At 42.2% G+C, this 13,152-nt stretch overlaps 1 protein-coding gene across 1 annotated transcript; it reads right to left on the bottom strand.

Annotated features, from left to right (window-relative positions):
- Positions 1-1,022: 1,022 nt before the first annotated feature.
- STMP1 (short transmembrane mitochondrial protein 1) lies at positions 1,023-7,698 on the bottom strand. The gene is made up of 3 exons (XM_082308853.1): positions 7,501-7,698; positions 3,854-3,907; positions 1,023-1,483 (listed from the first exon to the last, which is right to left on the bottom strand). The coding sequence occupies exons 1-3, from the start codon at positions 7,513-7,515 to the stop codon at positions 1,403-1,405; spliced, it is 150 nt and encodes a 49-aa protein (XP_082164979.1). The 5' UTR covers positions 7,516-7,698; the 3' UTR covers positions 1,023-1,402.
- Positions 7,699-13,152: the final 5,454 nt, after the last annotated feature.

The raw sequence follows: 13,152 nt of genomic DNA, 5'->3' as shown, positions 1-13,152 counted from the left end.
GTCCATCACCAGGCATTGTTAATAAAAGCAAGGAGAATATCTTTCTGCTACTTTTCTTTGTCCTTCATGTCCTGCAAAAGGCTGTTAAAGGGACTCAGTGATTTAAGCCATCTTACAGAGGTGGCTTGATAGGACTCTTCTATTTTACAGAAAAAAATTAAATAAATTTTCTTTGACAGGTTGTTGAATTAATAGAACTTACATCTATTCAAATTACTGCAATAATTTCTTCAGAATTTACAACAGAATTTGTGCAAAACTGTGGTTTCCAAATGCAGACTTTGCTTTCCATTCAAACAGAAGGGGACAGTGCTACAATACAATGTATATCTTCTCACATACCAGGGTTTTTAGTGGCAGCAATGGGTGAAGAGAAGCATACCAGAGCAACAATAAGGAGGACAGCAGATAAATGGTTCTAATCTTAAGAAAATACATGGTAGACAACTGAACCAAATGCAAAGGCAATGGGCTGAAGACCATGCATGGGAATGAGGAAGTAATGGGAATACCAGACATATTTGATACAAATACTGAGCTCTAGTCGTTCCACACCAAGAGGCAGTAAAAAAAGCATAGTTAGAACAATTACACAAACTGGACCATTAAGTACATAAAGTGAATGGTCTGGATTCACAACATAACTGCTGACCTCCACGTGTCCCAGTTACCACTTATGGAAGATAATGCTTCCGTCTTCTATCCTCCCCATCACTCTAGAGACATCCTCAACCAACCAAGCAGAAGGGAAAGAAGAGGAAGAGGCAATACTAGAAGAAACAATGCATTTGAAACATAGGTTCAAGTTGATGGCCTTTTACACTTTTTGAAATCAGCCATGTTTGCACGAAGTCTGCACTGCTGGAAGTGATCATTTAACATAATGGAAGAAGCAGGAGCTCCCTCATTCCCCCCAGGTTCATAGTTTAACAAATGAACTTTCCCATCTCCAATAATCCAATATGGATCTTAAGGGCATTGAAGTACCACTGCTCACAACAAATGAGAAGAAACCCTGAAAGTTACTTCTTGATGCATTTAATTTCTTTTGCGACATTCTAAGAACTAGGGTATTACAAAGTGTGAGGTACGCATAGTAACAGGACTAACAGGACTCCAGTTGGATCAGGTAAAAATGGGTTACAAAATATTAGGAAAAGCAATAACAAAAAATACAAACAATCTTATCCAGTCACATATCAGCTGCAAATCCAAATTCTGAAACCCTTGAAAATCAGTCCCAGGAAAAGTTCACGGCTGCTCTTTCAAAAGGACATTCCAGTTCTAGGAGACTAAAAGTGGAGGAACCTCCCATGCCAACCCTCTACTTGATCTTTGTTGCCTGAAAGGTAAACGGCATCTTTGATGCATGCACAGAGGTGACCTGGGTAACATTGCTCTCTTAGGACTTGTCGCTGGGAGGTTTCTTCTTAGCTTCCACATCCTTCTTAAAATCTTCAAGCTTCTTTGCAATGTTAGGAATCTTTAAAGACAAAACCAAAAACCAAATAAAAACCACACAAATTAACAAAAGTCCTGAGCTACATGAGCCTCAGCAGGAAAGACAATACCATAAACACAGCAAGAAATTCTATGAAGTTTAAACTCGTTTCTAAAAAGTACTTGCTTTCAGGATCTGTTATGTTGCACAGAGGTTAAAAACAAAACATCAAGCAAACAGCAGATGAAAGCACTTTATATATGAACCTTCAGGAAATATTTTAGATTAAGACTAAAAGTCAGCCAGCAGTGATGGGAACAGAAGGGAGGAAAAAAGATCATTTTACAGCAAATTTAGTAAGATCAGTCTGTATTCCTCACTGAAAGAGGACAAACTGCCAAGAATAAGCCGATTTAAACACTGATGCACAGACTTCAATAATGACTTTTGGAGGGGAAATTAGATTGCACTATACCGGTCACAAACCAAGAGAAAAACAGATGTTCAAGAGCAGCAAATATGTTCTCAAGAAATTTATGAAGAAATGCTTCTCCTGGTCCATTCCCCACTGGGGAATTCTACTGCATTGCAAATTAGCAACCTTTTGCAGTTTCATACTTGAATGAAAATTCAATTTACTGCTTGTGAACTTCAAAACTTCAGCTTTCTATTGCAAATAAAAGCATTTTGATAACGTAATCCAACAGTAAATTTTGACAACTTTTTTTTTTTAAAAAAAGGCAACTTTTAAGGGCAAGGAATAGATTATCTCATGACTCTAGCTAAAACTGGGAATTGACACCATAGGATTTTACAAGCTAACTGATTAAAATGAAAGTAAAGCAAAGCTCCCATTGGTAGTTGTGAAAAAAATCACAGGCTTTTACTTCAGGTGTAACCTGACTACAGAGCAGAAGTTAATCCAAACAGACTGCAGTTCTCTCATTGGATGGTTTGAGGCTGATAGTACAGGTAATATCATAAGTTTCCCTCTTCCCTTCCCTTTCAAAGTTAGTCCCTGTTTGAGAAAGTGATATTAAGAGCCCAGCCTGTAACATGCCTGACTTATAAACTAAACCAAGAGAAATCCGTTGCTGTCAGCAGAACCCTCCATGTGCTTACAACTAAGCACATGTGCATACAGCTGCAGAATTAGGACCTCATTATGACAAGTTTATCTTAGACGTCATCTAAAAGAAATCGTCTTCAATACCAGCAATAAAATTACCATGTTCATCCTGCAAGTCAGTGTTACATTCCAAGGGAACCATTTCCTGCAAATGAAAAGCATAAGTCCCCCTCTTGTGGCAATACTTTACTAGTGCTGCCAGAAAAGCACTGTACCTTGCTTACAATACATACTGATACACTCAAATATGTTCTTACGACTACATTTTCATAACTTTGTAAGACATATATTGGAAAGAAACACCAGCCTTTTATTAGTACTCTTACTGGAGGTGACTGGACAGGAAGTATCACAAAAGTTTGCCCATGAGCAAGGAGCAAAAAAAAATAAGAATTCTACTAGCAAGATGATTTCAATACTGAAGATGAGAGGAAAGCAAAACATAAATGTCATCAGAGACTTGAGCCTAAACAACTTTTTTTTATAAACTAGGCTAACATAGCTTGCATAAGAACGGGGGAAAAAAAAAAATGTATCTTAAATTTCATCAACTCCTCTAGCCTGTAAACAGCTAAGTGGCATTGCTCTTATAATAGATTCTGCTGACTCTACAGAAATTAAAAGCTTGTATTGAAGACTCAGCTCTAAATCTTCTTCTTCTACTCTAACTCTTACAGTGAAAATTCTCAGTTCACTGAGAGAGCTGAGGAAAGAAAGTCCACTTTCTCTCTTTTCTTACTGTGAGATAAGCAGGAAAGAAAGATGGCAGGTTGGATATACTGTTTGAAGTAGGAGCAGGTGCTGAATTTTTCCAAACAGCTGGCAAAACCTATTTTCATTACTGGTACAGAGGACAGTAATTTCAGATGCTGTGAAGGATTCTTAAGTAACAAACAGCTGTACTGAGTGCAGAACACTGTGACAGGATATCAGTCAGGAAACCAATATTTTAATGCTGGTACAATCCATGAGCAGCAGCTAGACCTTTTCTATTTCTCCTCTCCCTATCTATGCAGATACCTGGTTACAATATCTGTGCTCTAGGGCCCCAATATCAGTTAAGGCTCTCAGTATTACTCTATCACAGACAATATGTCAACGAGGTAGATGTTTTGGTTCCATTTACATTTGAGTTCATGTGTAACTAAAGACAATGCAATCTGCAGTCTGTTTAAATACAATAAACCATCAAAATAAAGAATGATTCAATTCCAATGGCGGGAAAAGAGACTTATATTTTCAGTTCAGAATAGGTTCAACTCTGAGAATACAAGGATACTCACATCATAGTTCTGAGCCAGATACATCCCAACCACATTGCCAAGAGTAAAACCAAGCTAAAAAGGAAGAAAGGGAGAAAAGAATAGTTAACATCCTTCCATCAAAAGCGTGTTGGTTAAAATAAAAAGGAATATTGCAAGTCATGTGAAGACTAAAGAGTTTCAATTCCACTCCTACTTAATTTCTCACCCTTCTTCCAGAGAGAGGTGCAATTTTATCCAACTTCCTCACCAGGAAAACCTTACCATCATTTCCAAAATACAGCACAGTTGTGTTTTCAATATACATGTCCAAGACTATTTGGATCAGGCTATGATCATCTTTGTCTGCAAAATTCTTTGCATGCCCACAAAGGCAGTAACTCTTAAAAAAAAGGGGGAGATAGCAGCAGGGACCTACATATCACTGAGCTCTTGGTCCATGCCTGGAGAGCCTAAAGCAACATGCCATTAAAACAATGCTCAATGCTGAGGGGGGACATGCACAGGCAAAGACATAACACAGTCATACACAGTGACAAAAGGGGTCACAAGCTTGAAAGTCAGAACAGAGGCTCTGACTGCAAAAAGATCCCAGTCTCACCTTACAAGATTTAAGAATAGAGCTCCCTTATCAACTTAAACTGGTGTAAAAATGCTACATATCTTCTGCAACGACTAACAATCATGCACCTTCCAGACCCCTTCCCCCCAAGATTATTTGGTTTTCAACTCTGATCTAGGGGCTCCTCTAAGGCAGGAAAGCACTGTTGGCTGGAAACTGGACACAACCTCTTTTGACAGCTGTGCAAACTCATAGTTCCTAAAGAGTGTCTGTGAAACTGCACCACGGAAGGAGAACATGAGCAAAACAGAAGCACAGTTCCTGGCCTGGTCCCTACCTGCCAGCTGAGGAAGATCCTCAAGTGTAACAACACTTTGAGAAGGAAAGAAATTCCTCTCTTCAAAGAAAGGCAATGAGATTTTCATTCAGCAGCTCCCCAAGGTCCTAGATTTTATTTCATTGTTACGCTTGATAATAAGTACATCCTATACTATGAAACTCATTTGACTATTTTAGAAGAGGAGACTTCTAATACTGCACCTTCATTCATTGTCAATAGAGAAATCACTCCATATGGCAGCTGAGGCCAGTTCTATTTAAGAAAACTGTTATTGCTCATGGTCACTGCTGTCCAAATAAGAATATTTTAAGAAAAACAAAACTACTGTCCACAATAAAAACTTTCCCATCACATACTGACTAGACATCTTTTCCATGCCCAAAGCAGGACACAGTGCAGCTCATCTTTTCAGTGACTCAGACTCCATAAGCATCCCTGGTAAAAAGCTAGCTATAGAAAACTAAAAATGGTTGAAAACTGCCAAATGAACCATGACTGCAAGTTACTTCAGTATTTTCTTAAACACATTTTTGGTCTTATTCTTTGTTTATCATTATTTTTTAAGGAGCTTAGCTTTAACAATTTAAGAAAAAGTAGAGTTATTTTTGTGTGTACTGCACTGGTTATCATTTGCTCTTGTGGCTTTAATTGCCAGTTAAAGAAGTACTCTGGGAGATATTAACAAATATTGCACTGATGTAAACCAGACTTGTGATTCCTCTTAATGCAGAGCATCATTCTAGCAGAGGATAATTTCCTGTATCTTTAGCACTGTCTGAGAACTCACTTGAAAACACAAACCGGGTCCTTGTTTATTAGCAGTTTTATAGTTTCTCACCCTAGAACATTTCCAAAGATGGGACAACTATCATATTCTGCTGTGTGATAAACCTTATTCGGTACAGACAGTACACAGATCAGTACTCCCTTTAAGTGTACTACTTGAAAAGTCTAGCACTGCATTCAAGAGCAATCCACCCAGTTACATTTACTTTTATAGTTGACAATTCAAGCAGAGGGAAAAAATTCACTATTTAGAGTTCAACTATGTGGAAAGCAAAACATATAGTCGATTAAAGTGTGCATGTTAACTAAGGATGACAGGGCTGATGAGAGTTCAGGGTCTCTGAATTTCTATCCAGCATTTCAAGTTGCATTTTAAAGAAATGTTTATTTAATGCTTAACTCTGGAGAGCAAAAATATAAGGTTTGTGAGATTATCCCTTTATCTCCCTGCTACAGCCCGAACAAGGGAGAGCAAGAGTCAAACACCCAATCTACACCCAAAGAGGGAAGAAACTCAGAATTACTATATCTTTTTTCTAACTTTCAGGTGCTAACGAATAAGTCATAATTAATAAGAGGTTTTTATCTAGCAACAAAACACATTAGCAGCAAGCAGTAGAGTCGATAAACACAGAAACTTTGAGAGTGGCTATGCATATTTACCCTTTCTGAGTGTTTTCAGCAGAGCAGGGCAAGACTAGAAACAACTACAGAAATGACTGAGGCTTTCATACTTGTTACTATGAAGTTGAGATAAGAAATAGGCCTTATTTATTAATTTCATAAAAACACGCAAGACTCTCCCAACTTAGAACAGGCCTGCTCTTCTTGCTCTGTATCAACACTTGGTATGAAACTTATTAGCCAGCTAAATTACTCTTCTGCCAACAAAAGATGAAAGAATATCACTTATTGTTTGTACTTAATGGGACATACCTGAACACAACTAAAACCCTAGAGTATCCCTCACATCACTAGAACGAAAAACGGGAGGCTGTTTCCATGCTTTGCTACAGCAGAAACCAGCATCTTTTTGGTCAGGTAATTTATTTCCACACTTGGCAGTAAAAGTACCAGCATTAGTTAAGTATTTAAGGAAGAGCAGCCAGGCATCTAACTTCAGACACCCAGTTTAGGGGAATATACAGAAAGACGGAAAGGAAAACTAAAATGAGAAAAGTATAAAAACGTTTAGTCTATTCATTCTGCTGTTCTTAAGGGGATTTAATGAGAGGCAGTGATGAAATGTGATCCCTTGCCCTAACTTCTATATATAAAAATCCCCATCTCCAGCGATAAATTTTTAAGGCAAGCAAAATGGCAAGGACTGAAAACCCCTGCTCTCATAAAAGGAGGGAGGTACATATGCCGTTACAAAGAAATCTGAGCAGCAGGAGGGCATCACCGTGAGCAAGCAAAATCTGCCGAATCTCTACGGCAAATTAAGGGCACGACTTGGAGAAAAAAACAAGGCAGGAACTTCTCGTTTTCAGAGCGGTGTTAAGGCACCGCTCTGCGGGGAGCCGGGACACAGCCGGCGGGTACCGAAAAACGGGGCGAGGCGGCCCAAAGGCTCAGGGCGGGTTTGAAGGAGCCGGAGAAGGGGAAGCGCCCGAAGCCGCACGCACAAGGAAGCTGCGCTGCCGGAAAGCCAAAACGGGGCGCAGTCGCCCGGTGTAAGCGGCTTCACGGCCACGGGGGCGAGCGACGCCACGGAGCAGGAGCACCCAAGGCGCCTAGTGGCGAGCGCAGGGCTGAGGGGAGAGGCCGCCGCCAGCCCCTCGGGCAGGGGAAGGCCGCCCGCCCGCCCGGCCTCCGCGGAGCTGCCCGCAGGGGCGCGGGTGCGGGCGGTGACCGCACACAGCGACTTTCCTCCCCTCGCCGAGGAGCGGCCCCGCCGCCACCACCACCGCCCCCGCCCGCCTCGCTCCGCCCCGCCCCGCTGCGAAATGGCGGCGCCGCCGCCCCGCGGAGCCTTACCAAGAACTGCAGCATGGCGCCCGCCTGCCTCCTTCCCTGCCTGCCTGCCTGCCTGCCAGGGAAGTCAGGCGGGCGGCGGAGGCTCCTCTTCCGGGTGCCGGCCCGCCCTCGTCGCCGCCGACGCGGGGAGGGGTGCGCCCAGCACCGCCCGCCCGCGCCCTTTGGGCGGCCCCGCCGCCTCTGCCCCACCAGGCCCCGGGGCCGGGACCCCGCGGAGGGCTACGCCCGAGGCGGCCGCTCCCTGAGCCGCGCAAAGATGGCGGCGGGCCGTCTTTTAAGGCCTCGCTCCCGCTGCGCGGGGAGGCGTCTGGTGGCGGCCATCAAGCCTGCCGCTCCCTGAGGGGCTGCCCGGGGGCTGCCGGGCAGTTAAATGAGAGTCCGAGTTTTTACACGAGGGGTAGTTTCAAGCTGGCGTCTTCAAGGAAAGATCAGGGGAATTAGGTGCCTAGATGCAGGCAACATCCTGTATGATTTGGGTGTCCCCTGCCTCGGCGCTTGGGAAATCTCAGCCTCCCGTGCTGGAGAAGGCTGAAAGAAAGCTTTTCTTTTTTTTTTTTTTTTTTTTTTTTTTTTTTTTTTTTTTTTTTTCTTCCCTACTAAGCACTCGCCAGACCACATCTAGGATGCCTGTGGCCAGGCTTGGGGCCCCAGGGTAGGAAAGACTTGGACAAGCTGAAGCAAGCTCAGCAGAGGGCCCGGGAGCTGATCAGGGCTGGAGACCTCCCTGCAAGGAGGGGCTGAAGGAGCAGGACGTGTTCAGCCATGTGGGGGGCACGTAACAGCAACCCCCCAGGGCCTACGAGGGGGATATTGGTCAGGTGGAGCCATGGTCTTCATAGCTGTGCACAATGGGAGGATCAGAGACAGCAGGGACAAGATGAAATGAGAGGACCGGGCTGGATTTAAGGACAGACTGTTTTGTCACTTGATGGGCGGCAGGCAGGCAGTTGGCCCAGATAGCCCAGAGAGATTGTGCTGTCTCCACCTATGGAGGTGTGCAAGACCCAGCTGGGTTAAACCCTGAGCAACCCACTTAAGCTCAGAGCTGCCCTGAGTAGGAGGTTGGACTAGGAGCTTCCCGTGGCCCCTTCCCACCTGAATCATCCTATGATTCCACAAGAGTTTTCAAAAAACCTGTATTCCCTTTTTCTTTCTTTTATTTTTTTACTAGCACAATTGGAAAATGAAGAGTAGTTGTCCTTTGTGAAACACTCTGGGCTTAGTTTCTTTTAATGGCTACACTTAATTAATTGAGATTTGGGTAGTGAATATCAGTTAGGGAGATTTCTCCTGCTGAAAGTCAGTAAGAAATTGGAGACTTCTTTGCAGTGTATTACAAATCTCTTTTTCACATACCATTTCAGATTAGGAAAAAAAAAAACAAAACCAAAACAAAAAAACCCAAACCAAAGCACGTGGCTATTGTGGAATTATTAGGCAACTCTACCCTGAAACCAAGTTAACTCAAACTCAGCCTCTCTTGCCAGAAAGCTCAAATGCTCCATCTAAGAGAAAACATGTAGCTTCCTGCCTTTCTGGGGCAGGTACCTTGGTGAGGTAAAGAAGTATCTTCTACCCATTTTAGGAGAGAAAGCACAGAAAGATACTAAGTATCTTCTTTTTCGTCCTGGTGATACTGTAGTGAGGAGCTGGACTTGAGACAACTTCCTCCTGAATTTCAGGCTATCCCAAAGCTGCTGTATTGTGCTTCCCTCCCTGGGCCAGAGCTGACATCTGGAAATGGCATACAGAGGTTTGGATGGATGTGGCACAAGAGTCATGATTGGGATTCCTTGCTTTCCGGAATGGAGCTCTTAGGAATCTTGGAAATGAGCTTGATTCTGGAAACAGGAACAAATCACCTGGTAATAACTATTTTTGTAATGCTGAGGCCTTCCACATGTGTGCAGGTTCAGAGCACTGAGATAATATTACAGACTCCAGCCTGAGCACATTAGAAATCAGGAGGAAACAAGGCTTTTGTTACTAAAAATGCCTCCACAGTATCACTACAGGGACATAAGGCTTTTCCTGTTTTCTGCTCATTAAAAATGTTGTTCTTATGCTTAGACTATAGTGAGTACAACATCTGGTAGACAGACTTGGCTCAGTAGTGCTGTACACAGTTGTTTTCCTACATGCCATGAATTTCCTCTGCGACATTTAATGGGCAGCCAAAAATCATTTTTTCCTTTAAAGTAAATCCGTTCCATTTACATCAGCCAACGCTGAATCATTTTGAGTTAGAGACTGTAGAGGGTGGGTATCGTGGATGGCATATGTTATTGGAAGAAAGAGCTCAGTCTGACAGCTATAAATGCAACTATCATGATTTTATAGCTGGACAAAAAAAAAGAAAAAGAAAAAGAAGAAGAAACAACCCTTCTTTTTTTGAGCTCCCCCAAATATGCCTTCACTTCAGACCAGAGAGCTCATAAGCAGGCAGCACTTACTCCAGCCTGGGCATTGGCTGTAACTTGGTTGGAGTACATTTATTTGATCTTGAAGAAGAGAAGGAATCAGAAAGAGGCACGCAAGACTCCCTGTCTCCAACACCACTGATGCTATTCTGGGCAACGTTCAGGGGGTGGAAGGAGTCCATTGTGCTACATGGCACCGGTTTTGTTTTGCCTGCTTGGGGATGGGTTGGTTACATGACCCACTTTTCATTTGCTTTGCTTTTTTCATTCCCTGCTCATCCTGCCAGAGGATGATACAAGTCATAATCCTTCTCAGACCAGGGGTTCAAGGCTGTCTGGGCCTTCTTTAAGGTAGCTCTTGCTGCTTCTTCTCTTGTAGCTACCAGCTGTTGCCATACAGATTGGTAACAATGTGTAGAGAATAAGGATGGGATGAGGAGCAGCAGCCCAAATGGGAGTGCATTGAGCTTGTGTGATACTGAGCTGGCTGCACTTGGCTGACTACCCCAGGAAAACATGGGCTCAGGGAGACTGACAACTGATTTACAGCATCTTTGCTTTAGCTCCTTCCACCTTGCCATCGCACACATGTTTTAGGAAACAGCGTATTTTGCGTGGGAAAACAACAGATCTGAATCCAGAAGTATGAATATCTGCAGTGTAAAGAAGAATGTAAAAGTCATGGAGCACCAGAGAGATCCCAGGAGCTACTGCATGCATTCAGTCAAAACCAAAGCTGAAATGCTGGATATCCAGTACAGTGAGTTCTTCAGTCACCTGCAGATGAGATATACAGATAGTGTGATAATTTTGAACAATAAGTATGTGCAGACAAGTTGTAAAGGCTACAGTAATACCCATGCATATGATGAACAATGTCTTTGAAAACAGATTGTCCCTTGTAACCAAGAATCTTGAAGAGTAAGCTACTTACAATGAGTAAGGTTGGAAAACTCATCTAACTGAGATAGGGACGAAAAAGGTATAATTTTTAATACATTTGCTGCTGGTGAAGACTTTCTCAGTGTTACCTACTTCACTCAGGTGCTCTACAAGCATAGTCAAGCCCGTGAGGTATGCAGAAAGCTTGTTCATCAGGAAGTACTGGCTATTCTACATTATTCTCAATTGCTAAATCATATTTGAAAATGCATTCATGTTGATTTAATGTTGTTTTTAACATGTGTCTGCAGCTATATATATACTCCACTCTATGGAAAGTGAGAATCTCTTTCTTAAAGGATAATATTTAATTTACCCTGTTTTTTACAATAAGTTTGCTGGTGTATGAACATACCAGGACAAGACAGTTTTGTATGTTAGGCCCAGCAGAAAAAGAAGGGTGTTATGCCGTTGTATTATGAGAAATGCTAACAAAGAAGAGCTTATACTCTTATACCCACATAAATCTATGGGCCCGGACAGAATCCACCGTAGAGTGTTAAGGGAAGTGGCTGACGTTGTTGCAGGGCCACTGTCTATGATGTTTGAAAAGTCATGGAGATCAGGGCATATCCCTGATGACTGGAAGAGGGCAAATGTCATACCTATCTACAAGAAGGGCCCAAAACAGGCCCCAGGAAACTACAGCCGCATTAGTCTTACTGCAATCCCTGGGAAAGTAATGGAACGAGTCCTCCTAGAAACTATTACAAACCAAATGAAGCAGGGGATTGAGGAGGGCCAGCATGGATTTACCAAAGGCAAATCATGCCTGACAAACCTGATCACCTTCTACAATAAAATAACATTTTCTGTCAACATGGAGAGAGCAGTGGATGTTGTTTACCTGGACTTCAGCAAAGCATTTGACACTGTTTCCCACAGCCATCTCCTGGACAAACTGGCCAGATACAGACTGGATGGGTGGTCTGTGAGATGGGTAGGGGATTGGCTCACAGGCCTCACTTAGAGGGTGGTGATCAATGTTTTTTGCAGGAAGGACTGAAGGAGTTAGGTCTTTTCTCCCTGGAGAAGGCTCAAGTGGTACCTCATCACGGTATTCCAGCACTTAATGGGCAGCTACAAAGAGGATGGAGGTTCTCTTTTCACATTGAGCCACATGGAAAAAATAAGGGACAATGGGTACAAGTTGCACTGGGAGAGGTTTCATCACAATATAAGAAAGAAATTTTTTACAGTGAGAACAAATCAGTCAGTGGAACAACCTTCCCAGGGACATGGTAGAGTCCCCGTCACCAGAGGTTTTCAAGATGTGATTGGACAGGGTACTAGATAGTCTCATCTAGGCTCCCTTTCCCACAAAATATTGGACCAGATGAACTTTTGAGGTCCCTTCCAACCTGGGGTGTTCCATGATTCTATGATACTAAATGGGATTTATGTCCCAGACTGTATAGATACTTTGTCCACAAACATTTAACCCAGTGAATGGTCAAGCAGTGATCTTCTCACTCTTCCTTCCAACTTGCTTTTTCTGTACAGTCAGTAAATATGTTATCGTCTGACCCGAAAGCAGCAACAATAAAAGATTTGATGTGAATACTTGTGATAATTGTGTTGCAAGTGTTTGAGAATTAATTTGAATAAAGCACTAGTATTGATGTTTTAACCATGATAAGGATGTAAGCAAGGCAAGGTTAGTAGGGAGGAATAGTATTTTAGCAGTCTAACTGATATAATGAGGGAAAATGATAAGTTTTTGGCAATAGAAGCCCTTTCTCAGATCTGAATATGATTTAAGTCACAGGATATAAACACTGAATTAAAAAAAAAAAGTATTCTTCTTGTACCTTCACAGTAGCTCATATACAACTTTGAATGTAAGCCCTCAGGATGCATAAATTTAAGTGTCCTTTTAATACCGCTCCTCATTTCCAATGTACAGCTGAAAACAGGAGTGGAAATCAGATTTCCTTGAACTAGAGATTCTGTAAAATAAACACCAGATGGAGCCAAAAAATCATATATTAAAATTTCTGTTTACATTTTATTATGTTTAATCCTTAGATTTTGTTTTCAGTTCTGCCCATTTTCTTTTCTTTGACATAGTAAAATATCTTTTATATAATCTGTGATGTGGTTGAAGAGCTTCTGAGGAGCTGTAATTATCCAGGACTTTTTTTGTCTTGCCATGGAGACATGCACCAGTTTAGTACACAATAGATACAGAATGTATTATACACATAACGTGGATAGAACAATATGAAATAAGAAATCAGAATTGCAGGGCAATCAGCTTACCACAAACTTATCAGAACTTACCACCTTT

Source organism: Platalea leucorodia (genome assembly GCF_965183815.1).
Source record: "Platalea leucorodia genome assembly, chromosome: 4".
Lineage (NCBI taxonomy): Eukaryota > Metazoa > Chordata > Aves > Pelecaniformes > Threskiornithidae > Platalea > Platalea leucorodia.
This window is presented reverse-complemented; position numbering and strand designations above follow the sequence as displayed.